The sequence below is a fragment of the Cetorhinus maximus genome, chromosome 17, assembly GCF_964194155.1.
Source record: "Cetorhinus maximus chromosome 17, sCetMax3.hap1.1, whole genome shotgun sequence".
In the NCBI taxonomy this organism is placed as follows: Eukaryota; Metazoa; Chordata; class Chondrichthyes; order Lamniformes; family Cetorhinidae; genus Cetorhinus; species Cetorhinus maximus.
Genome location: NC_135895.1, coordinates 90,270,850 through 90,297,696, shown reverse-complemented (window position 1 = coordinate 90,297,696; position 26,847 = coordinate 90,270,850). Strand labels below are relative to the sequence as shown.

Below are 26,847 nucleotides of genomic sequence, written 5' to 3'. Positions count from 1 at the left end.
CACTTTTATGTAACAGTTTCTATGTTTTATTTCAAGCATAGCCTCCGACAAATGAATCTGGCAAGATGTAACTAAATACTGGGCCATCTGAATAGGGAGCCCCAAAGATCGACAACAATGATCTTTTACTGAAGTGCTTTCTGAGCTCCTCTGATAGGATTCATTGCACAGTTCATGTCCCAGAATGGTGCTGAGGCAAAGACTCAAAATTCCTGGTTTGTGTTGAGTTGGCTGATTTTCACCATAGACACTTGCTCCTTCCAGTTTCTAACACATGCCCCAGTCCCTCTGAACCATATCCCCAGCACCTTCAGGCCGTCAGTTCTGATGGTGGAGGGTACAAAAGATCGGTCAGCCCAGTTCCCAAAGAACATGGCCTCGCTCTTCCCAAGATTTACCATGGCTCCCGAGGCCAGTTCGAACTGGTCGCAGATGTGGATCAGTCTGTGCACCGACAGCGGATCCGAGCAGAAGACGGCAACATCGTCCATGTACAGGGAGGCTTTGACCTGAGTGCCTCCACTACCTGGGATCATCACTCTTCTTATGCCCGGATCCTTCCTGATGGACTCAGCACCTTTTTCTATGCAACACACAAAAAGGACAGGGGAGAGAGGGCAGCCCTGCCTGACTCCAGACTTAATAGGAAAGCTATCTGATTCCCACCCATTGATTGAGACTGCGCTACTGATGTTAGTGTAGAGCAGTTGGATCCAATTGCGAATTCCCTCCCCAAACCCCATTTTGGAGAGCACATCCACCATGTAGGTGTGCGATATTCTGTCAAAGGCCTGCTCCTGATCCAGGCTGATGAGGGAGGTGTCCACACCCCCGTCCTGCATATAGGCAATCGTATCCCTGAGCAGCGCAAGGCTGTCAGAGATCTTCCTGCCTGGAACAGTGCAGGTCTGGTCAGGGTGGATCACCAATTCCAGAGCGGACTTGACCCGATTGGCGATGACCTTGGACAGAATCTTATAGTCCACATTCAACAGTGAAATGGGTCGCCAATTTCTAATTTCCTCCCTTTCCCCCTTGTGCTTGTAGATGAGGGTGATGATGCCTTTCCTCATGGACTCTGACATGCTGCCGGCCAGGAGCATACTCTCATACACTTCTAGCAGGTCCAGGCCCATCCAGTCCCACAGAGCCGAATACAACTCCACCGGCAAGCCGTCGCTTCCAGGAGTTTTACTCTTCTCGAAGGACTCAAGGGCCTTAGTCAGTTCGTCAAGAATTAGCGGTTTGTCCAGGCTCTCCCGTGTACTGTCGACTAAGACCTCCGTGATAGAGGACAGGGAGGATTGGGAGGCCGTGCTGTCCGTGCGCTTCACGTCATACAATCCAGCATAAAAGGATTTGCTGACCCTCAAAATGTCGGACTGCGATGACTTTACTGAGCCGTCTTCTTCCTTCAGGCTGCTGATTACAGAGCTCTCTCTGTGTACCTTTTGGAAGAAGAAACGTGAGCACGTCTCCTCCTGCTCCAACACATCGCGTAGTAGATTTAATGCTACGCACATTTATGGATACAATCTATACACCCATTTTAAAGCATTTAGTCTCTTACCAAACCTGTTGTCTCTGAGAGTCCCAGACCTTTGGTCTGCTCCTGCATACCCATAGTGTTCACAAATTGCCTCACTTTGGATGGGCTGAGGAAACTGTCCTGAACCTCCCCATTGGAGATGTTCTGCTCAGGTGGCATCTGGGGATTCGTGTAGAGAACGGGATTTGAAATGTCCTCTGCTGGAGAAGCTTCTCCAATCCTCTCCCCCTTTGGGGCGTTGCTGCTCCCGGCTTCCCGGAGCTGGGGTGCACCAGACCTGCAAGGGATACTCTTCTGAAAGTGGATTTTAAAGAAAAAGCAGCTGATTGATGAGTAACCCTGGGAGCAGACTCGGAGGGAGGAGCACCGGAGCGGTGAGTATAAATCTAGCTTACCTTGGGGATTCGCGGCCTTGTCTCCAGGGAGGAGCACCGGAGCGGTGAGTATAAATCTAGCTTACCTCGGGGATTCGCGGCCTTGTCTCTAGGGAGCGGACTCGGAGGGAGGAGCACCAGAGCGGTGACCTCGGGGCATAGAGTAACTGAAGCCAAAACTGAAAAAGTGACGTCACAGGAAAGCTGTGACCTGATTGATTGGTAGGAAATCTGCACCAAATTTGAAAAAAAAACACTGCAAAGCTAATTAACAAATTAATTATCTAAGTCGAGATGGCTGGGCAGGTGATGTGTTGTAGCTGTATGATGTCGGAGCTGGCAGATCCCATTGTGAGCCGCAGTGACCACATCTGCAGCAAGTGTTGGTTGCTGGAGGAACTCCAGCTCAGAATTGAATAGCTGGAGTCCGAGCTCTGGACGCTGCGGCACATCCGGGAGGGGGAGAGTTACCTGGATGCTTTGTATCAGGAGGCAGTCACACCCGGTAGATTATGTACCTCAAGTCCGGTGAGTGGTCATGGTCAGCAGGGTATGACTGCAAGTGAGGCAGGTAGAGGGATCCTGTGTTCAGGAACAGAGGAGCCTCAGCTCTTGACCTTGTCCAACAGATACGAGGTACTTGCTCCCTGTGTGGATGAGGAAGAGGGCTGTAGGCAGGATGAGCCAGCTGACCACGGCACCGTGGCACAGGAGGCCATTCAAGAGGGGGGAGCAAAAAGACAAGTGGCAGTTGTAGGGGATTCTACAATTAGGGGAATTGATAGCTTCCTTTGTAAGCAGGATCGAGAGTCCCGCATGGTATGTTGCCTGCCTGGTGTCAGGGTGAGGGACATCTCTGACCGGCTTGAAAGGATATTGGAGAGGGAGGGGGAGGATCCAGTTGTTGTGGTCCACGTCGGGACAAATAACATAGGTAAGACTAGGAAAGAGGACCTGTTTGGGGATTATCAGGAACTAGGAACTAAATAAAAGAACAGGTCCTCAAGGGTTATAACCTCCGGATTACTACCCGAGCCACGTGCAAATTGGCATAGGGACGCAAGAATAAGGGAAGTAAACACGTGGCTAAAGGAGTGGTGCGGGAAAGAGGGGTTCCATTTCGTGGGGCACTGGCATCAGTATTGGAACAGGAGGGATCTGTACCGTTGGGATGGTCTCCACCTGAACCAATCTGGGACCAATGTTCTAGCGAAAAGGGTAAATAGGGTGGTCAACAGGACTTTAAACTAGAAAGTTGGTGGGGGTGGGGGAAGGGTAAAACCCCAAGAAGCATGACTAATGGGAAACAAAGCAGCAGGTGTGTGGGGGGTGGATTCAACTTCATGGAAAATTATGAAAAAACTGAAAAGAAAGGAGAGCCCAGGAGACGCTATTAAAGTCTCCAGAACACAAAATAGGACAGAGTGTTTGGAAAGGGCCAGGAATCTAACTTCAAGCACATCAGATAAAGGGATGACAATGAGAAAGGGGATGGGAAATACAGGACTGAAGGTGTTGTATCTGAATGCACGCAGTATACGAAATAAGGTAAATGAGCTTGTGGCGCAGATTGAAATTGGCAGGTATGATGTGGTGGGCATTACAGAGACATGGCTGCAAGGGGATCAGGACTGGGAGCTAAATATCCAAGGATATACATCCTATCGAAAAGATAGGCATGTTGGCAGAGGGGGTGGGGTTGCTTTGTTAGTAAGAAATGAAATTAAATCGATAGCAAGAAATGATGTAGGGTCAGATGATGTAGAATCTGTGTGGGTAGAGTTGAGGAACCGCAAAGGTAAAAAAACCATAATGGGAGTTATGTACAGGCCTCCGAACAGTAGTCAGGATGTGGGGCACAAGATACACCAGGAGATAGAAAAGGTGTGTAAGAAAGGCAAGGTTACAGTGTTCATGGAGGATTTCAATATGCAGGTAGACTGGGAAAATCAGGTTGGTAGTGGATCCCAAGAAAAGGAATTTGTGGAATGTCTACAAGATGGCTTTTTGGAGCAGCTTGTGGTGGAGCCCATTAGGGAACAGGCAATTCTAGATTTAATGATGTGTAATGAGGCAGATTTGATAAGGGAGCTTAAGGTGAAGGAACCATTAGGAGGAAGTGACCATAATATGATAGAATTTACCCTGCAATTTGAGAGGAAAAAGCTGGAATCAGATGTAACGGTATTACAGTTGAATAAAGGCAACTACAGAGGCATGAGGGAGGAGCTGGCCAGAATTGACAGGGAAGATGAGCCTAGCAGGAAAGACAGTAGAACAGCAATGGCAGGAGTTTCTGGGAGTAATTTGGGAGACACAGCAAAAATTCATCCCTAGGAAGAAGAAGCATACTAAAGGGAGGACGAGGCAACCATGGCTGACAAGGGAAGTCAGGGACAGCATAAAAGCTAAAGAGAAAGCATACAATGCGGCGAAGAGCAGTGATTGGGGATTGGGAAGCCTACAAAGACCAACAGAGGACAACTAAAAAAGAAATAAGGAAATAAGAAATGACGTCGGTCGTTGGTAAGATTTTAGAGTCCATTATTAAGGATGAGATTTCAGAATACTTGGAAGTGCATGGTAAAATCGGGCAAAGTCAGCATGGTTTCATCAAGGGGAGGTCATGCCTGACAAATCTGTTAGAATTCTTTGAGGAGGTAACGAGTAGGTTTGACAAAGGAGAGCCAATGGATGTTATCTACTTGGACTTCCAGAAGGCCTTTGACAAGGTGCCGCACAGGAGGCTGCTCAGTAAGATAAGAGCCCATGGTATTAGAGGCAAGGTATTAGCATGGATAGAAGATTGGCTGTCTGGCAGGAGGCAGAGAGTGGGGATAAGGGGGTCCTTCTCAGGATGGCGGCCGGTGACTAGTGGAGTTCCGCAGGGGTCAGAATTGGGACCACAACTTTTCATTTTATACATTAATGATCTAGATGAAGGAACTGAGGGCATCCTGGCTAAGTTTGCAGATGTTACAAAGATAGGTGGAGGGACAGGTACTATTGAGGAGGCGGGGAGGCTGCAGAAGGATTTGGACAGGTTAGGAGAATGGGCAAAGAAGTGGCAGATGGAATATAACGTGGGGAAGTGTGAGGTCATGCACTTTGGTAGGAAGAATAGAGGCATGGACTATTTTCTAAATGGGGAGAGAATTCAGAAATCTGGAGTGCAAAGGGACTTGGGAGTCCTAGTCCAGGATTCTCTTAGGGTTAACTTGTTGAGTCGGTAGTTAGGAAGGCAAATGCAATGTTGGCATTTATTTCGAGAGGACTAGAATATAAAAGCAGGGATGTGCTGCTGAGGCTTTATAAGGCTCTGGTCAGACCACATTTAGAATATTGTGAGCAATTTTGGGCCCCGTATCTCAGGAAGGATGTGCTGACCCTGGAGAGGGTCCAGAGGAGGTTCACGAGAATGATCCCAGGAATGAAAGGCTTAACATATGAGGAACGTTTGAGGACTCTGGGTCTATACTCGATGGAGTTTAGAAGGATGAGGGGGGATCTGATTGAAACTTACAGAATACTGAAAGGCCTGGATAGAGTGGACGTGGGGAAGATGTTTCCATTAGTAGGAGAGACTAGGACCCGAGGGCACAGCCTCAGAGTAAAGGAAAGACCTTTTAGAACAGAGATGAGGTGAAACTTCTTTAGCCAGAGAGTGGTGAATCTATGGAATTCATTGCCACAGAAGGCATTGGAGGCCCCAGGTCATTCAATGTATTTAAGACCGAGATAGATAGGTTCTTGATTGGTAAGGGGATCAAAGGTTATGGGGAGAAGGCGGGAGAATGGGGTTGAGAAACTTATCAGCCATGATTGAATGGCGGAGCAGACTCGATGGGCCGATTGGCCTAATTTCTGCTCCTATGTCTTATTTAGATACACATTAGGCCAAATAGGTGAAGGCCATTGGTGCCTGTGGAAACATAGCCTTGCAAGAGAAAGATAAAGGTCAAAAAAACAGATAATGTTCTTGTGAATAAATATATCAGGATGAGACATTTTATTGAAGCAAATGGCCAGAAGTGTGTCACTTAAAGCTTTGTTATGGAATACCTACTGCCTAATTGCTCCGAAATGTCGTAATTTGTATATTTTGAAACTTTTTAAAAATTCAAGTTTTTTCATTTCTTCTGCCTACAGGTGTGACATTCCTTCAGTCATCACCCTCATGGTGCTCTAGGACTGGACTCTCAACCACTGACCCCTGCTCCTGTCACTACTTCACTGGCTATCTGCAAAATATGTGCCATCTACAAAATGTACTCCGACTCCTTTGACAGCATCTTCCAAACCCATGGGACAGAATTTTTCATATGGCGGGCGGGCTGAGCGGGAGTGATTGCGGAGCCGATCGCTACTTGCGATCGGCTCCATGCCGCCATTTTACACAGGCGGGCCAATAATACGCGTCAGGTAGCGCTTAGCACTACCTGTGCGGGCGGGGGAAGGGAGAGTCGGGGCCAGCGGTCTTTCGTGCATGCGCGCAAAAGAGCACAGCATGCCTCAGGGAAATTGAATGGATATTAAAATAATTAAATAAATGATTTAAAAATTTATTTAAACATGTCCCCTCATGTGACTGTGTCACATGAGCTGGGACATGTTTTTATATTTAATGAAGCTTTATTTATTTATTGAATAAAAGCTTCAGGAAACCTCATCCTGCTCGTGGATGAGGTTTCCCAAAAAACACGAAGGCCACTTGGGCTTTTCACCGGCCCGCCAACCTTAAGGTTGGACGGGCAGCATTCACAAGTGCTTCAATTAATTTCTTAATGGCCTTAATAGGCCATTTACATTTTGGCGGGCGCACAGCCAACTCTGGCGCGCGCCCCGGCTGAACAAAATATCGCAATGGCACGTGGTGACTTCGGGTCTCACGCCCGATGTCATCGCGCGTCATTTTACGCATCGGCGTGTCGGGCCCCGCCCCCGCACGCCGACTGAAAAATTCTGTCCATGACCTCTACCACCTAGAAGAATAAGAACCACAGATACATGGGAACACCACCACCTGCAAGTTCCCCTCCAAGCCGCTCACCATCCTGACTTGGAACTATATTGCTGCTCCTTCACTGCTGCTGGGTCAAAATCCTGGAACTCCTTCCCTAACAGCACTGTGGGTGTACCTACACCACACGGACTGCAGCAGCTCAAGAAGGTGGCTCACCACCACCTACTCAAAGGGCAATTAGGGTTGCGCAACAAATGTTGGCATTGCCAGCAACACTCACACCTCAGGAACGAAAAATAAAACCTGTGTAACACAGAGCAAGTCTTCTTAATTGGATACAGCTGCCTTTTCCTGCTGTAAGCCCTTCATTACAGCCTTATTTATCAAAATATTATTACAAGAGATTCCAACCGGCCTTCACTTCTATAATCATGTCTTCTTTTTTTCTCTTATAGGAAAAGATGGCTCAGAACTCAAGCCACAGGTGGTGACTCTCCCAACACAAGACCTTTCGGGAGGAGAAAGCACTGTAGCTCTTAAGGGAGCTTTGCTGCAGAATCTTTTGGGGAATGGAGTAGGAGGGGATGTGAGTGCTGTCAGTTTATCAGGGCCATCTGCAACTTATCTGAAAAATGACACGTCAGTCATGTCTCAGTCTTGCCTCTGAGTGAGGTCCTGGGTTCAACCCCCCACTCCAGAGAGTTGAGCACAAATCCTATGCTGACACTCTGGTGCTGAGGGAGTGCTGAGGGAGTCCTGGAGTATCTGAGGTTTGTTTTTTGCATGAAAAATTAAGCTAAGGCACAGTCTGTCCTTTCAGGTGAATGTAAAGTATCCCATGGCACTATTTCAGAGACGGGTAAGGGAGTTCTCCCTGGTGCCCTGACCAATATTTATTCCTCAATCAACATCTGGTCACATTCTGGGCTGACATCCAGCAGGATAGTTGCATCTGGTGAGTTGCGGGAGCCTGTTAAATAAGCCTACTGTATCTGATAACCACCCCGTCAGCTGATATCAAAAAAATGCCTGCGGGTTTGGAAGAAATGTTCACATTGCAGCCTGTCAGTCTATGAATCCTTCTACTGTTTCGCAACCTTCCAAAAAAAATCACGGGACCAAGCAAATTGCGGATTTCACTTTTCCAGCTTTTCAATAACTACAGGCGTCCATTATTTTCCCATTTTCCATTGTGAGGACATTCACCCATTTTGTTCACCAATTCAAAACAGTGTTCGTGATTCTTGTAATTGTAAACACAGATTCTATAAATTACTAGTCAAGGATCAGTTATTTCTATCTAGCAGAAGGTTTGTAGAAATCTGTTTGCTTCAACATCTTGTTGAAATTTCCAGCTTATGCCTGTGCTTTTTTTTTACTCACTTAAAACCACATTGCCCCTTAATTTGCTGCCAAAATAATGGTGAAGCTCATAGCACTCACCAATACTTAAGTGAAAATACAAGGCAAATGCACAGTAAAATGCAGAAATCCAAAAGTTGCTGTCTGAAGCCAAATGTTCCAGCCCTCATGCCAGCATGATCTTCTGATCCCATCAATGCGAATGGAGATTCCAATGGCTCACTGGCCCCGCTGTTACTCAGAATCAGATGTTGTAGTAGAAGAATTAGTTCAGGCTGGTCTTTTGGTTCAAGCTGGTTTATTTTTCAAGACGCCTCAGTGCTACTGACTTCCAAGTAGCTTCCCCACAAAGTGCTCCAGCTGTGTATGTTTAGATGGGATAATCAGTGCCCATCACCTGTTTAACTAGCAATTGTCTTTAACAAGGTGATTGCCATGCATTGTGATTATTTATACATTGTGGCTCAGTTCATAGCACCCTCGCCTTTGAATCCGAAGGTTGTGGGTTCATGTCCCACTCCCGGAAAAAAAAACCAAGAACCGTGAATGTACTTGAAAGAATTTTTTAGAGGTGTCAGCTGTGGCTCAGTTCATAGCACCCTCGCCTTTGAATCAGAGGGTTGTGGGTTCATGTCCAACTCCCGGAAAAACCAAGAACTGTGATTGTACTCGAAAGAGTTGCAATCTGTGACTGTTGATAACTCAAAAGAGTTCGACAGATTTCCCTCTTTTCTTTTTTAATTAAAAGCTTTGAAAAAAAGTTAATGAACATTCTTTTGGAAACAAACAGAAGGAAATAATGTCACGTATTTCCAAATCTATAGATCCCATATTTTATTTATCAAGTATATATGTATAAGCAATAAAACAAAAAAATAGTTTTTTCTTTTCATTTCACCATAACATAAGACACCCCTCTTCCAATACATTTAATAATTTCTTAGAGCAGGCACTTCCTTTTGTAAAACAGTCTGATAGTTGGTGACTTGTGTCAACCCATTTTATCTTAGAGATCTCTCTTCTCTCTAACATTTCTTTTATTCTGGCTATGTCTATTCTTAGCCTTTTTTCAGTGACATTTTTCATCGAATGAACATTATCCCAAAGAGACCGGTTATCAACACAACATTCTATGGGCAAACTTCTCACATTGTCCCTTATACAATATTTCTGTCAGTATAGTGGTTAAGCAAACCCCCAGATCTAATGCTTCTACTAAGGACAGCGTTTCAGCAGCTAAGGTGCTTTTCACTACCCTTTTTATTTTTGTGGCCTCCCAAGCCAGCGGTCAACATTTATCATTCTTTCCCACCAAGGATATGATAAACCCTGCTGTGCCCAGAGTACCCATCTGGAAGATTGGCATGTGAAGCATCACCAAAAATGACCAAACTATATTCTCAGGATCACCCAAGGCTGGAAACTTGAGCACGTATCTCTCCGAATTTAATTATTTTAGTGCTTTATTTGCTCTTAGAACTTCCTGAACTGTAGCAGGTTTCATCATGGTACTCAGCTTCAACACACCATAACTAGCATTAGGCCTAGTCTGAGTGCACAACCAGTTCAACTGCCCAATCAAACTTCTCAGCAGTTAACAAAACGTCATGAACTTTTTGATGAGAAATCTCTGGCTTCCTAATTGGCAAGCAGTAATGGCCTGACCGACTAAAATGTAGATCCACATTTTTTCCAAACACAACTGCTCTATCATTCTTCATATCTAGTGTCAGCTGAGCCTTCTTCATCGCAGATTGACTTAACAATAGCGGTATCTCACTAGAAACCACATCAGAACTGATAAACAGATTGATCCCTGCTATCTTTCAAGGGAGGACCACCTATTTGGAGGATGTTAATGTATTGTCATCTCCGAATCTGAAGCAGATAGAGCTTTCATAGTCATTGACCTTCTGCTGGTCTGCCTCATCGAGAGGCTCCAGATAGCAGTCACCATCATCATTTTCAGTTTCAGATGAATCCGTCTCGTGGGTCACTTCAAAAAAGCGATTCCTTCCCTGTGGGCAGATCATCATGTAATGATACTTGGAATTACACCAAAAACACCGATTAACCATTCCCTGTGCATTTTTTGTGTTTAAACACCTATGGTCACCATCCAAGACACGCTTTTTGTCCCGACTCTCAAATTGGCTCATAGGGTTACGACCATTTCAGACCTCTTGTCATTAACCCCATCTTTGTATTGGAATCTTGGCCTAATATTTGGTTGACCTCGAAATTTGGCCACCATTGAATCCTCTATCCTTGGTTTCATAGCATAGCTGTTCACATTTGCTAAGAAAGTGGCATGGAACGACCGTTTCCCCAGAAATCTTTTCAGGGCCGCAGCCATTTGATCTAGGAGAGGTTCTTTCCCCCAGAACTGAGCCCCTGTTAGCAGTAAAAGACTATCAAACTGGGAAATACGAGAACAGTCCAGTAATTTACATGCCAATACCGATTCCGGAATTTCAAGTTCAAATCTCTGTAGTCTCCTGCACCATTTATCAAAATCCATGATATATTCTTCCATGGGCTGATCTTCTGACTTCCTAAACCTATCGAAGATCATCCAAGCTTCAGACACTTCCAATAACATCTTTTTTGTAAAACTTAACCAAAAATTGTAACAGAAGGTTCAATCCCTCTTCATGATCCAAATCATCCACTTTCCACTCTGAAAATACTTTACTCCTTATCTTACTTTTGGCTGGTAATGATGATGCCAAAGCCATACCTTGCTTTTTCCTGGGTACAGCAGTAACCCGGGTCCACATTTCAACTTCAGCCTTCCATTGCTGATAAGGTTCAGAGGCAGAAAAAATTGTTGGGTAGCCACAGCTTGCAATTTTGCACCGTCCTTCTACCATCTTGTAACTTAAATTGTCAGCAACAGCACACTTCTTTTCCCTCAGAGGACTGAGACAAAAATTTATCATATACAGCAATCAATCACCAAAGCTTAAAGTTCATCCTCTGCTACCAAGTTATTCACAATAAGAGGTTGTAGTAGAAGAATCGATCCAGGCTGGCCTTTTGGTTCAAGCTAGTTTATTTTTCAAGACAACTCCTCAGTGCTACTGACTTCCAAGTAGCTTCCCCACAAAATGCTCCAGCTGTATCCTTTTATTCTGTTTAGATTATCCGTTGGATAATAACCTGTTCACCTGTAATAACCCATCACCTGTTTAACTAGCAATTGTGTTTAACAAGGTGATTGCCATGCAGTGTGATTATTTATACATTGACACCGCCGCAGGGGAACACACTGCTGGGGGGAGGGGGGGGCTGGAAAATTCCAGCCTAAGTTGTGCCACGTCTCCATTAGATTTTCGAAAATGGCGTCTCGCTGTCTGCCTCACCTTTGAAATGCATTCGATGGTGTGAAGTTGTTGCATTTGGGTGGTCGATATTAACTAACCTCTCCACAGAAAATTAACTCTTATCATTATAAACTGAAGGATCCTTTTAACAAAGTGTTTGCTACTGTCAATCAACCTCTCTGGCACTGAAATTTGACTATTACAATTGTCCTTTGGGTTTTAATTGTTGTTGGGGATTTTAAAAGTGTCAAATTTTAATTATTTTTTTCAATTTTCCTGACTCTTTTTTCCTTCTCTTTTAATCCAGTGTATCTTATCTTCTCATTTTTATTTCTGCACCTGAATTAACATTGAATTCCCCCACTCTCGTTCACACGTCCTTGTTCAAACCTTGCACTCTGAATTTCATGATCCTTCAATCTGATTGATTAAGGAGTTGCACAATTGTGTGCCCTCCCTATTCAGTGAACTTCAGGATGCCCTGTCTCCCTCACAGAGACATTATTAGCTTGTAGTCAGCAACATTCCACGCAAAAAAATAAAAATATAAACATGCAAGTGCAAGTCTAACTAACAGCAGGCGTTGTTAGATGTCCTACTACAGCAAATTATGGGCCCATTATATGATGTTGTTGCTTGTGCAACTTCTGATGTGCTTAGGGAAGCAAAATACATTGTCAACAAATACCGGAAGATTTTGATAAATATAGACTGCATACCATATGCAAGTATTAAAGGGACCTCATCCATGTTCCCTCTAAGCTGCATGGATGCGCGGCTGCCCAGGAATCTGGATCTTACTGTTCAGTGAGTAAATAAGCCTCACATAATCAATGTTCCCTTTAAGTTGCACATATGCCCAACCACACAACAATCTTAAAGGGACTGCACAGGGCTGCAGGCAGGCCGTGTTCTGCAAAGAGAAACTAGAGGGAACATCAGTCTCCATGTTTCTTCTCTAACCTTCCAACTTTTCTCTCTCCCCCTTAAGACTCTTGCTACAGTAAGGTTTCATAGCACTGGGCACTCATCTAACACCTCACCTCAGTGGCCATGAATATGTTAAGCAGTGAGCTCAGTGAAATGCAGCCATTGCAGGCCTGACCCAGTTCTCAAAGGGGCAGTATAGGGCATGGGTTCTCACCCCACACTATAAAAATTCCACCGACCCCCTGTAACCCAATTTTAATCTCTAAAACTAAGTCATACAGTTCAACATATATATTCATTATTATTTTTGTTTGATCCTTTAATGTGAAACTTGTTGCTGCTGCTGAGCAACAGTTTGATCAAGGTGGGGATCTCTGTACTCCTAGATATGCAATCAAAGGACTCTCTGTCAGGACCTGTTGGCTGATTTTATCCAATTCATATGTGTGGAATCAATGTTTCATTGTGTGTGCTCCTCTCTGAATGGCAGAAGTCAATATTGCATTACTAAAAGCTACACGGCTCAAGGGAGAGATTCACAAGAAAATGACTCTGTTCAACAAGTGTTTTTTTTATATAAGACATTGAAGAGGTACTGACTTGGATCTACCATCAACCATCTAAGTTATGAGGTAGATTTCAGGCAAAAAAGGAAGTTGTTTCATGAAGGGAAGACTCCAGGTGAAAGAAAACTGTGATTATGTAACCAGGGAGGGGAATCAATCACAAAGTGAATATACCCTCAGCCAAACACCCTGCCATTGGCCCATATATTTCCCATGTTGTAGTTGAAGGGTGAGTGACTCTAATAAATGGTACTAAATTTAAACATCAGAACATCAAGATGGCTGACACCCTGCCATTGGCTCAGTGTAACCCTGCCACTGCGCTGAAGGCAATTGCCCTACCTTACGGCTGATGAACAAACTCTGAGACTTGAGAGAACAGCACTGGAGACATTATCTGTAGACTGAACCAGTGAGAACCATCCCTGTGCTGGGAAATGTTTCCGATATGCTAGGTAAGCTTCAGTGGGACTCTTGGACACATTTGAAGGTCTATAACCCTTGCTTCTGTCAACTATCATTTCCTTTTCTCTAGCAAGTTCCACAACAACCACATCAGCTTTTCCAATGTCACGATTGGGCTATGAAGATTGAGCCAGATTTGAAAACCTTAGAAGGATGATGCTAATGAAAGAATTTAAAAATAATGTTCCTTTAGGAATAAGGTCCCACATAAAGTACCATAAAGTTTTTAAGATAACGGCTGCTGCAATTATGATTGATGACTATGACTTGTTTCAGAAACATGAGTAGCAGCAGTAGTAGCAGTCACGCAAGGACCATCTCCAACAAAAGAGAATCTAACCATCCCTCCTTGATATTCAATGGGATTACCATCACGGAATACCCCACTATCAACATCCTGGAGATTACCATCGACAAGAAACTGAATGGGCCAGCTACATAAGTACTGTGGCTACAAGAGCAGGTCAGAGACTGGGAATTCTGAGGCACGTAACTCATCTCCTGACTCCCCAGAGCCTGTCCACAAGTCATAAGTCAAGTGTGTGATGGAATACTCTGTCTGTTATTATGGTTTTTTTCTCAGGATTCATTGGCTTCTTACTCTAGAAGGGATCTTGCTGTAGGCAATGGTCTTTTCTTCAAAAACATTTATATACATGCTAACTATTTGCAAATGTTAAATAAGACCAAGACATAACTGGAGCTACTCTGAGGTACTTCATACTCATCTCCTCTCAGTGAGTGACATCACTGTGACATAGCTCCTTATGCACATGGTCAATAGCTATCATTAGAGATTACCCTTTACTTTACATCTCCCAAGTCTTTATCCCCATTCTATTATATGCATATTATCCCATACTTCGCCCTCACAGTCTCTTACGCTGGTGGTGTCAATCTCCCACTGTGTTCTCAGCTTTCTTTGAGGACATATAGGATGTGTGCTCTCCAGAATCTTCTCCTTGGAAGGCACCAACATCCTCGGACAGTGATCTCTGCTTCTGTATTCCCTAGATTTGGGGTAGGTTCCATTCGACTGCAAAATAGCAAATGTAACTCCTTTATTCAAAAAAGGAGGGAGACAGAAAGCAGGAAACTACAGGCCAGTTAGCTTAACATCTGTCATAAGGAAAATGTTAGAAGCTATTATTAAAGACATTATAGGAGGGCACTTAGAAATATCCAAGGCAATCAGGCAGAGCGAACATGGTTTTGTGAAAGAGAAATCATGTTTAACCAATTTATTGGAGTTCTTTGAAGGAGTCACATGTGTTGTGGATAAAGGGGAACTGGTGGAGGTACTGTACTTAGATTTCCAGAAGGCATTTGATAAAGTGCCACATCAAAGGTTATTGCGGAAAATAAAAACTCATGGTGTAGAGGGTAACATATTGGCATGGAAAGAAGATTGGCTAGCTAATAGGCAACAGAAAGCAGATAAGTGGATAATTTTCTGGTTGGCAAGGTGTGATGAGTCATGTGCCACAGGGATCAGTGCTGGGACCCCAACTTTTTACAATTTATATAAATGGCTTGGATGAAGGGACTGAAGGTATGATTGCTAAATTTTCTGATGGCACAAAGATAGGTAGGAAAGTAAGTTGTGAAGAGGACATAAGAAGGCTACAAAGGGATATGGATAGGTTAAGTGAATGGGCAAAGATCTGGAAAATGGAGTATAATGTGAGCAAATGTGAATTGTCCATTTTGGCAGGAAGAATAAAAAAGCTGCATATTATCTAAATGGTGAAAGATTGCAGAGCTCTGAGGTGCAGAGGGATCTGGGTGTCCCCGTGCATGAATCACAAAAGGTTAGTATGCGGGTACAGCAGGTAATTAGGAAAGCAAATGGAATGTTATTATTATTTATGAGGGGAATTGAATGCAGAAGTAGGGAGGTTATGCTTCAGTTATATAGGGCATTGGTGAGTCCATGTGATGGAGTACCATGTATAGTACTGGTTTCCTTATTTAAGGAAGGATGTAAATACACTGGAAGCAGTTCAGAGAAAGTTTACTAGATTGATACCTGGAATGGGCGGGCTGTCTTATGAGGAAAGCTTGAACAGGCTAGGCCTGTATCCACTGGAGTTTAGAAGAGTAAGAGGTGACTTGATTGAACATATGAGATCCTGAAGGGTCTTGTCAAGGTGGATGTGGAGAGGATGTGGGAGAATCTAGAACTAGGGGGTCACTGTTTAAAAATAAAGGATTTGCTCATTTAAGACAGTGCTGGGGAGAAAATTTTTCTCTCAGAAGGTCTCCTGAAAAGGCAGTGGAAGCAGGGACTTTGAATATTTTTAAGGCAGAAGTAGATAGATTCTTGATAAACAAAGGGGTGAAAGGTTATCGGAGTAGGCGTATGTTCACATGGTGCACAGTATAGAGGCAATGACCTGAGATTTGCCTATGCTTCTCTTTTTTCCTTCCCTTATTCTTGGTACTTTGGGGAAAAGTTGGACCGCTGACTGTTCTTGTTTGAAAGAATGCAGCTTGTTCAACTCCTGTGAAGATTTGTACAGCTGCAGAGAGTCTACAGACTTTTACTGCTGCAACGAAAAAAGTGTAATATAAGTCCACGTCCATGAATGCATCAATAGGTGAAGAGAAGGACAAAGAATATTCCCAAGAAAAATTATGATTGTCCTGCTAATACTGGGAGGAATTTATTTTTCTGTCGGCAGTGGTTCAGTTTGCACACTTTCTTCGGTGTGAGTTTGCTCCTCAGCAAGCCTGAACATCTCTGGAACTTCATCAGAAGCATTGTGGCTATCATCCTCTTCCACTCTTTCCCGAAAGAGCAAATTAACGTTTAGAATGTCACCTTGTGGCCGGTCACCTTCATCGTTGGTGCACATGTTTCCCATTGCATCTAGCCTCGCAAAGAGAAATGAAAGATCTACGATGTCCTCTTGTGGTTGTAAGGATGGAGATTTGACTGTGAAGACTAATTCACAGCATTCTAAGTCGACTAGAATTTCTTGAATGGAGGCTCCTATAACAGTCTTCTCCTTCTGTCTGGTAAATACAGGTTTCTTGGAATGCAGACTACTTTAAAATGGGCTCCTTGCCACAGCCATGGCACTGAGCAACTCTGGTGGGGCATTCTTCGCATCTGTGAACCTTAATCTGCCACAGCAGGGACATTGGAAAATGGTGGTCAGGGCCTTTTCAGGGCATTTTCCTGGTTGCTGCCTTGCTGTACTTTCAATTTTACAACCCACAAATTGAATGACTTCATCAGGCTGTTCTTGAGAAATTTACCTCCCATCTCTGATGAAAGCCTTATTCTGCTTCTGCTCTTTGGTCTGTGTGGCCAGTTGTACAGTTTTGCTTACCGAGATGGTAAGAAGTCAGAGAGATTCTCATCTAAAACGCCATCGGCTATTCTATCCCCGATTAGGTGATTGTTTAGTGTTCCATACTCATTTTTTGGCTAGGCGGTCCAATTCATTGATGTATGAGTGAATCCATTTTCTTTTTTAGCTGAGCCGATTAAATTTTGTCCTATGAAAATATTTTTACAAAGACTGAAGTATGAATCAAAGGCTCCAAGAACATCCTTGTAGGAGGCTGTCTCATCGTTCACCGTCTGTCTGGCCAGCACGTCATCTGCTATGCTCTCAATAGCTTATAACAAAGTGTTAATTTTATCTTTGTCCTCTTTACTTGCAATAACTGAAGCGTTATCGTACTGGGTAAAATATCTTCACCAATTTTGCCATTGCTCAGCCTGTCTGAGGCCCTCTATATTTTGAAAGGATTCTGGTAGGGGCAAAGTAGTTTCTCACCCTGGTTCAAGGTTGTCTTTTCCCACACTGCTTGTCTATCAGTTGCTGGGCTGCCCTTGTTATTTGGTCACCTCTAGTGTGGTTGCTGGGTTGGCCTCGAAGTCCTTCACCCGCTGCTCTGTACTATTACTGGGTTTCACTTGAGGCTTTTCCCACCGTTTTCTACTGTTCTCTGTGAGTGCAGTCTCTGTGGTCACCATCTGTTATTGTGGGTTTATCTCAGGATTTATTCACTTCTTACTCCAGAAGAGATCTTGCCAGAGGCAATGGTCTTTTGTTCAAACACATTTATTTGGTTGGTCTTATTTAACCCTCGTAAATAGTTAGCAAGACATAGCTGGAGCTACTCTCTGAGATGCTTCACACTCATCTCCTCTCAGTGAGTGACATCACTGTGACCTAGTTCCTTATGCACATGCTCAGTCGATATCATTGGAGTTAACCCTTTACCCTGCACTCTCCACTTGCTGGATGAGTGCAGCTCAATGATGCTCAAGAAGCTCAACACCATTCAGGACAGAGAAGCCCATTGGATTAGCACTCCAACCATCTCCTTAAACATTCACTCTCTCCACCACCGACGCAGTGTGTACCAGCTACAAGATTTACTGCAGCAACTCACCATCACCGAGTAGTGTGTAAATAAAACTCACACTCACCATCACCAAAGAGTCAAAAGCTCAGACTTCTGAGGTTAAAGAGACACTGGAATATCAGATTTACAACAAAGAGTTAATAGTGGCTGGAAATGAATTAAAGCTGGCTAAATTAAAACTCATGCAGACTCTAAGCAAAGAGTGTAAATGTAAAAAAAAAGTGTCAAAGCAGATAACAGCTGCACTTAAAGTAGATGATGGAACAAAGTAAAGCAGTGCTTCAAAACCAGATAGCTCTGTTGTAACTAATACTGATACCGTGGAGCAAGGAGGAAGGGTTTGTATTCGTGAACATAAAGTAAAACTTCAGAATGATGAAGCTATTACACTTGCAAGGGAAGTATTGGAGGAAGTTTGTGCTGAGCTGGAAAACAAAAGACAAAATTAATTTTAAAGAATTCACGAACTGACAGAAAAAGAGTATCAGGATTCTTTGACTGACCATTGACGTAACTTTAATGAGGTTCTTAAGCAGCTAAGGAGGAAGTGTTAAACCTACATCTCCTGAAGAAAAACATTGAAAGTTTAAATCATTGGAAGAAACATAAAGATAAAGGTAATCCTGCATTTAAACAAGAGGAGGACAATTTAGCTGTATGGCTGGTTGAGACTTTCTTCATAGACTTGGACATTAAAACACCTGCAGCCATGAAAGAATGGAGATCCGGAGTTAAACCCTGACCGGCATTGTTCAAAGACTGTTTTAAATGGTTAACACCCTGATGACAACATTGTTCTTGACAAACTTAACCAGACCAAACCAGGTATAGTATATGAGTTTCTAACATGGGAAATGGGAATGCTGTAAAGCCCAGTTGAAATGAGAAAGGACATACGGACATATGAACATATGAAATAGTAGCAGAAGTTGTCCATTCAGCCCCTCGAGCCTGCTCCGCCATTCAATAAGATCATGGCTGATCTGTTTGTGTTTCAAATTCCACATTCACATCTATCTTCAACAACCTTTGATTCCCTTGCCTAACAAGAATCTATCTACCTATGCCTAAAAAATATTCAATGACCCCACCCTCACTGTCTTCTGAGGCAGAAAGTTCCAAAGCCGCATAGCTCTCTGAGTGAAAAAGAATTTCCTCATCTCTGTCCAAAAAGGGCAACCCCTAATTTTAAAACAGTGCCCCCTAGTTCTGAACTCATACTTCAAACAAGTCATCCCTCGCTTTCCTAAACTCCAATGGAAACAAGCCCAGTCTGTCTAACCTTTCCTCACAAGACAACCCACTCATTTCAGGTATCAATCTAGTAAAACTCCTCTGAACCTCCTCTAACGCATTTACATCCTTCCTTAAATAAGGAGACCAAAATTGCACACAGTTGGGGGGAGCTGGTGGCATTATGATATTGTCACTGGGCTAGTAGTCCCAAGACCCAGGGTAATCCTCTGGGGACCTAGGTTCAAATCCCACCATGGCAGATGGTGAAATTTGAATTCAATAAAAATCTGGGATTAAAAGTTCGATGATGACCACAAAACCATTGCCAATTGTTGTAAAAACCCATCTGGTTCACTAATGTCCTTTAGGGAAGGAAATATGCTGTACTTACCTGGTCTGGTCTACGTGTGACTCCAGACCCACAGTAATGTGGTTGACTCTTAAAAATGCCCTGTGTGCAATTAGGGATGGGCAATAAATGCTGGCTTAGCCAGTGATGCCCACATCCCATGAACAAATGTAAAAAAAATTATGATATGGTCTCACCAATGCCCTGTATAACTGAAACTTACATTCAGTTCCTCTTGTAATAAAGGATATCATTCCACTAGCCTCCTTAATTACCTGCATACTAGCCTTTTGTGTCACATGCACTACAACACCTGGATCCTTCTGCACTTCAGAATTCTGCAGTTGTTTTCCGCTTAAGTAATACTCTGCTTTTTTATTCTTTCTGCCAAAGTAAACAACTTCATATTTTCCCACATTATACACCATCTGCCAGATTTTTTTCCACTCACTCAACCTATCTGTATCCGTCTGCAACCCCCTTATGTACTCTTCACAACATACTTTCCTACCTATCTTTGTATTATCTTCAAATTTAGCTACCATGCCTTCGCTCCCCTCATTTAAATCATTTGGATGCCTTTGCTCCCTCACCTAAGTCATCTCAAAGGAGATTTGCTATGATGGATGATGGAAAGTGAAGCCACCAGTAGTAAAATGAACTCTCGTTCAGAATCAAATTGGATTTTTATGGACTCATCTGAACTGAACTTTAAATCCTAACTGTCACGTTAGATTGGATGTGATGGTTAAGCCTCGTCAGGCTGCCAAGATGGACTTTTTAGTGTGAAATATGGTAACAAGGGAGAGGATTGTTATGACCAGTACCCGGGTGAGGTTCCCCAATTTGTTAACTTCCTGTCACACATACAACACCCCAGCACAGTAGCATGAGCTGCACTGCTCTGCAGATAGCTTTTTAATCCATTTTTCCCTGTGTATTCCTGTGAGGGAAATTTTTCTGTAAGGGAAAAAAAAACATGTCTTGCGCCCAGAGTCTGTTTTCTTTGATCTCATTTTACACATTGAGATATAAATCAACAGGAGATGGATTTTAGATGACTGCTGAGACGTGGTAATCAGCCTTTTTTTTGTCTCTACAACCGCAGGAGATTAAAGTTCAGTCTTTTGCCTCTTCCTATCTCCCGTTTAAGTGTCTCTGCTTGAAGAAGGCCATGATAACTTTTCAGCTGCAACATTCCATGTTCTCTCAAGACGGGTCTGTCAGTATAATCCACAGAGGAATTTTTCCAGAAAGTGGTCACTTTACATTATCAGCCAAGTGTCCTTGCTTGTATTTCTTCAAAAATGCTCACACCTTCCTTAAAATGTTCAATATGCCCGTAAGTAATTCGTGGCTGTAATTGGCTTTTATGACAGGATATTGCTTGTACTGTATGTAGTAAGTTATATTTTGGTAGTGTTGTAGAAAATTATCACAATAATTTTCATCTTTTATGGGGAAGGTGTTATGAATGCAAACTTTTTAAAGATGATTATGTTTCAGGACTGTCTCTTTCATTCAAGATAAAATGGGTTGGTGAAGAGAGACATGTGATCTGTTCTGAATTCTCCCAACAACAAACCTTGGTAACTTGTAACATGGGCCCAGGGTACTCTACACTACAGAAAAGGTAACCCTTATTACTGTCTTTAAAGAACACAGTCCACATTCACTTTCAGACTGAGACTCACCGAAAGTAAGGTCCAAAATGATCATACCTGAAACTAAGACAAGAACAGGTGAGCTAACCGTGGACAGATTTTCTGTCTCAGAGATTTTTTTAGACAGGGAGTGAGAAAGGTCTCTTAGAAAGACAGAAGGCTGCAGCTAGTGTGGTCAGTAGAGAGGAGTGTGCTGACTGTCTGTGAACTACCAGGCAGAATGGGGGACGGAAAACAACCTGTGGTCAAAGAGGCAAAGGGATTTACCCTTACGAGGCTGGGAGGAGAAATTGCTGGGTGGACTTTAATGTTGGTAGTCAGTTTGGAAATTCACTGGAAACTGAGGAAAGCACCTTTCAATTGTCTTTTGATGTTACTACTTGGTGAAACGGGAAGATGTGAACCCATTGGAAGCTGGGAATGATTTTGTACCATGTCCATTAAAGAGTGTAGTCCTGTAGAGAGTGTGCTGGAAAGTATATATGTGTGGTGGGTGGGGGGTGGTTATTGGTAGTTAAGGCAGTAAGGGTTATCATTTCTGTAGTTTACATTACGAGGCGTTGACTAAGTAGTGTTTAGTAGATGTTGCCTTTAATTTGTTTTTCCCAGTAAAAGTCTTAAAACTAGAAATCTTGCGTGATTTCTTTAAGCTGGTCACTTATAGTTGGCATTGGCCCAGTGGTAGCACCATGCTTTTGAGACAGAAATTTATATGTTCACATTCCTATTCCAGTGAGGTGAGAATATGAACAAGCTAACATTTCAATACAGCATTGAGGGACTGCTGTACTGTTGGAGGTGCCATCTTTCGGATGAGGTTTTAAACAAAGGCCTTGACAGTTCTTTCAGGCGTGGTAATCGATCCCATGGTGCCTACAAAAGAGCAGGGAGATTCTCCCCAGCGTCCTGACCAATTTCTGTGAAAAAAGATCAACGAAATGGATTATCTGGTCAATCCTCTCATTAGTTTGTTCCACATTGCAGTGTGCTAATTGGCTGCCGCATTTGCTGTTGCAACAATGGCTGTACTTCCAAAGTACTTCAGGGGCTGCAGGATAGTTTGGGATGTCTTGAGGTTGTCCAAGCTCTCATTTGTGGTCTTCAGTTTTGGTGAAATATTTGAAGACCATGAGTCTCCTGATGCAAACTGCGCAAGTGTTCAAAGGGTTAATAACAGGGAATGTGTTGCATGGTTTCCCTGTTCCATTTAAAACCCCATGTTCACAGCTTGGCTAGAGGGAGTTTAGGAGTGAGATTGAGATTAAAATGAGTGTGAAAGTTACCAGCGCCTCTCTCAAGAGTAGGAACAAAGGATAAATCTGACTCTAAGTAGACGAGACTTGCAGCAGAAAGGAAGCGGACTCAGGAGTGTGTGTGTGTGTGTGTGCGCGCGCGCGGGGGTGAGGGGCGGGGAGTTCCGGGCACTGCGGGCGCACACTGCACACCAGCCCCGGAACCAGAGTGAGGGGGGGGGAGCGCCTTCACTCCGCCGGCCGCTGATTGGTGTGACACCGGCGGAGTCAAGTCGGGGCTGCACCGCTGATGGAGGCGGTGGGAGAGAGCGGGGAGTCGGCCGACTCGGAGGAGCGGGAGGTCGGCGGCTTAGGCCCGGGGGAGGAGCGGTCGCTGCATCATCCCAAGGTAAAGGGAGGGGGGGAGGCTCAGAGACCCCGGGGGGTGGGGGGGGGGGGCCATGGTAGGGCAAATTGTCGCAGCCATTGTTCCCCCATGAATCACCCTTATCCTTTCAAACTCCCCTGGCACCAAATAATTTCCAGAATTAACATTTAATGTTTTCATCTTCAGATGTCTTCATGTCTCATCCATCCCCAGGTCTCTGTGTTCACCCTGAACTTCCCTATTGAATGTCTCCTGCTCCTGGTTGGACTCATACCTAGCACCAAGGAAGATGGTTGTGGTTGTTGGAGGCCAATCATCTCAGGTCCAGGACATCACTGTGCAGGAGTTCCTCAGGGCAGTGGCCTCGGTCCAACCACCTTCAGCTGCTTCATTCATGACCTTCCTTCCATCATAAAGTCAGAAGTGGGGATGTTCGCTGATGATTGCACCATGTTCAGCACCATTCGCAACTCCTCAGATACTGAAGCAGTCCATGTCCAAATGCAGCAATCCTAGACAATATCCAGGCTTGGGCTGACAAATGGCAAATATCATTGCGCCACACAAATCTCAGGCAATGATTGTCTCCAACAAGAGAGTATCTAACCATCACCCCATGACATTCAATGGCATTACCTTTGCAGAATCCTCCACTATCAATATCCTGGGGGTTACCATTGACCAGAAATTGAACTAGACTAGTCACATAAATTCTGTGGCTACAAGAGCAGATCAGAGGCTAGGAATCCTGCAGCGAGTAATTCACCTGCTGACTTCACGAACCTTGTCTACCATCTACAAGGCACAAGTCAGGAGTGTGATGGAGTACTCACCACTTGCCTGGATGAGTGCAGCTCCCGCAACACTCAAGAAGCTTGACACCATCCAGGACAAAGCAGCCCGCTTGATTGGCACCCCATCCATAAACATTCACTCCCTCCACCACCAACGCATAATAGCAGCAGTGTGTACCATCTACAAGATGCACTGCAGGAACTCACCAAGGCTCCTTTGGCAGTACCTTCCAAACCCGTGACCACTACCACTTAAAAGTACAAGGGCAGCAGATGCATGGGAGCACTGGCACCTGGAAGTTCCCCTCCAAGTCACTCACCATCCTAACTTGGAAAAATATACTGCATCAAAATCCTGGAATTCCTTCCCTAACAGCACTGTGGGTGTACGTACACCACATGGACTGCAGCGGTTCAAGAAGGCAGCTCACCACCACCTAATTGTTAGGGATGGGTAGTAAATGCTACCAGCGATGCCCACATTCGATGAATGAATCTAAAAAATCAGCCACTGAACTCCAGTTTACCAGAATGCAGCATGTGTTGCCCCATAAATCTCATCTTGTGCAGCTGAGTTGACATATGCTTTATAAATTAATGGGTAGTTTATTTATCGTGGAAGAGAAGTCATCATGGAACAGTGTATGCATTCCTCATGATACTTAGCATCATACAACACCGAACGAGGAAATTTGCCTCCTCATATATTTCCTTGCTGTTTCGAAGCGCCATTCAATTTTAAAAATTCTTTCATGTGATGAGTGTCACTGGCTGGGTCAGCATTTATTGCCCATCCCTAATTGACCTTGAGAAGGTGGTGGTGAGCTGCCTTCTTGAATAACTGCAGCCCATGTGGTGTAGGTACACTCACAGTGCTGTTAGGGAGGGAGTTCCATTATTTTGACCCAGATTCAGTGAAGGAATGGCGATATAGTTCCAAGCCAGGATGGTGAGTGGCTTGGAATGGAACTTCCAGATGGTGATGTTCCCACGTGTCTTTTGCCCTTGTCCTTCTAGATGGTAGTGGTCGTGGGTTGGAAGGTGCTGTCGAAGGAGCCTTGGTGAATTCCTGCAGTGCATCTTGTAGATGGTGCACCCTATTGCCATTGTGTGTTGGTGGTGGACGGAGTGGATGTTGAAGGTGGTGGATAGGGTGCCAATCAAGCGGGCTGCCTTGTCCTGGGTGGCGTCATGCTTCTTGGGTGTTATTGAAGCTGCACTATTCCAAGCAAATGGAGAGTATTCCATCACACTCCTGACTTGTGCCTTGTAGATGGTGGACAGGGTTTGGGGAGTCAGGAGGTGAGTTACTCGCCGCAGGACTCCAAGCCTCTGATCTTCTCTTGTAGCCACAGTATTTATATGGCTGGTCCAGTTCAGTTTCTGGTCAAAGGTAACTCACAGGATGTTGATAGTGGGGAATTCAGTGATGGTAATGCCATTGGATGTCCAGAAGTTCATTGCCTGGCACTTGTGAGCCACACATGTTACTTGTCACTTATCAGCCCAAGCCCGAATGTTGCCCAGGTCTTGCTGCATATGGACATGGACTGCTTCAATGGTTGCAAATGGTGCTGAAGCATTGTGCAATCATCAGCGAACATTCCCACTTCTGACCTTATGATGGAAGGGAGGTCATTGATGAAGCAGCTTAAGATGGTTGGGCTGAGGACACTACCCTGAGGAACTCCTGCAGTGATGTCCTGGGACTGAGATGATTGACCTCCAACAATCACAACCATCTTCCTTTGTGTTAGGTATGACTCTAACCAGCGGAGAGATTTCCCTCTGACTCCCATTAATTCCAGTTTTGCTAGGGCTCCTAGATTCCACACTCTGTCAAATGCTGCCTTGATGTCAAGGGTAGTCACTTTCACATCACCTCTGGAGTTCAGCTCTTTTGTCCATGTTTGAACCAAGGCTGTAATGAGGTCAGGAGCTGAGTGGTCCTGGCAGAACCCAAACCGAGTGTCGGTGAGCAGGTTATTGCTGAGTAAGTGCTGCTTGATAGCACTATTGCTGACCCCTTCCATCACATTACTGATGATCAAGATTCGATTAATGGAGCGGTAATTGGCTGGGTTGGATTTGTCCTGCTTGTGTTGTAGCTGTCCTGGAACAGCTTGGCTAGGGGCATGGCAAGTGCTAGAGCACAAGTCTTCAGTACTCTTGCTGGTTTATTGTCTGGGACCATAGCCTTTGCAGTGTCCAGTGCCTTCAACTCTTTCTTGATATCACGTGAAGTGAATCGAAATGACCGAAGACTGGCATCTGTGATGTTGGGGCCCTCAGGAAGAGGCCGAGGTGGATCATCCACTGAGTACTTCTGGCTGTAGATTGTAGCAAATGCCTCAGCCTTATTTTTTGCACTGATGTGCTGGGCACCCCCATGATTGAGGATGGGGATGTTTGTGGGGTTTCCTCCTCCTGTTAGTTGTTTAACTGTCCACCACCATCCATGACTGGATGTGGCAGGACCATTGAGCTTGGATCTGATTCATTGGTTGTGGGATCGCATAGCTCTGTTTATCACTTGCTGCTTATGCTGTTTGGCAGAAAAGTGCTCTAGCGTCACCAGGTTGACACCTCATTTTTAGTTATGCCTGGTGCTGCTCCTGGCATGCCCTCCTGCACTTTTCATTGAACCAGGGTTGATCCCCTGGCTTGGTGGTAATGGTGGAGTGGGGGATATGCTGGGCCATGAGGTTACAAATGGAGTTTGGATACAATTCTGCTGTGGCTGAAGGCCCACAGTGCCTCATGGATGCCCAGTTTTGAGTTGCTAGTTCTGTTCAAAATCTATCCCATTTAGCACACACAAGATGGAGGGCATCCTCAATGTGAAGACGGGACTTCGTTTCCACAAGGACTGTGCAATGTTCGCCCCTACCATTATTGTCATGGACGGATGCATCTGTGACAGGTAGATTGGTGAGGATGAGGTCAAATAGGCTTTTCCCCCTTGTTGGTTCCCTCGCCACCTGCTGCAGACCCACTCTAGTAGCTATGTCCTTTAGGACTTGGCCAGCTCTTGACGATGGACATTGAAGTCCCCTACCCAGAGTACATTCTGTGCCCTTGCCACCCTCAGTACCTCCTCCAATTGGTGTTAAACACTGATTCATCAGCTGAGGGAGGACAGTAGGTGGTAATCCGCAGCAGCTGTCTTGCTCATGTTTGACTTGATGCCACGAGACTTCGTGGGGTCCGGAGTAGATGTTGAAAACTCCCAGGGCAACTGCCACCTGACTGCATGTCACTAC

At 44.4% G+C, this 26,847-nt stretch overlaps 1 protein-coding gene across 1 annotated transcript in view; it reads left to right on the top strand.

Moving 5' to 3' along the window:
• The first annotated feature begins 22,646 nt into the window (after window positions 1–22,646).
• The window catches only part of tsen15 (TSEN15 tRNA splicing endonuclease subunit), a 50,941-nt gene continuing 46,740 nt past the window's right edge, over window positions 22,647–26,847 (top strand). Inside the window, exon 1 of the mRNA XM_078561562.1 lies at window positions 22,647–22,811. Coding sequence (XP_078417688.1) covers window positions 22,713–22,811 — 99 coding nt within the window. The 5' untranslated portion in view covers window positions 22,647–22,712. The remainder of the gene's footprint in view (window positions 22,812–26,847) is intronic.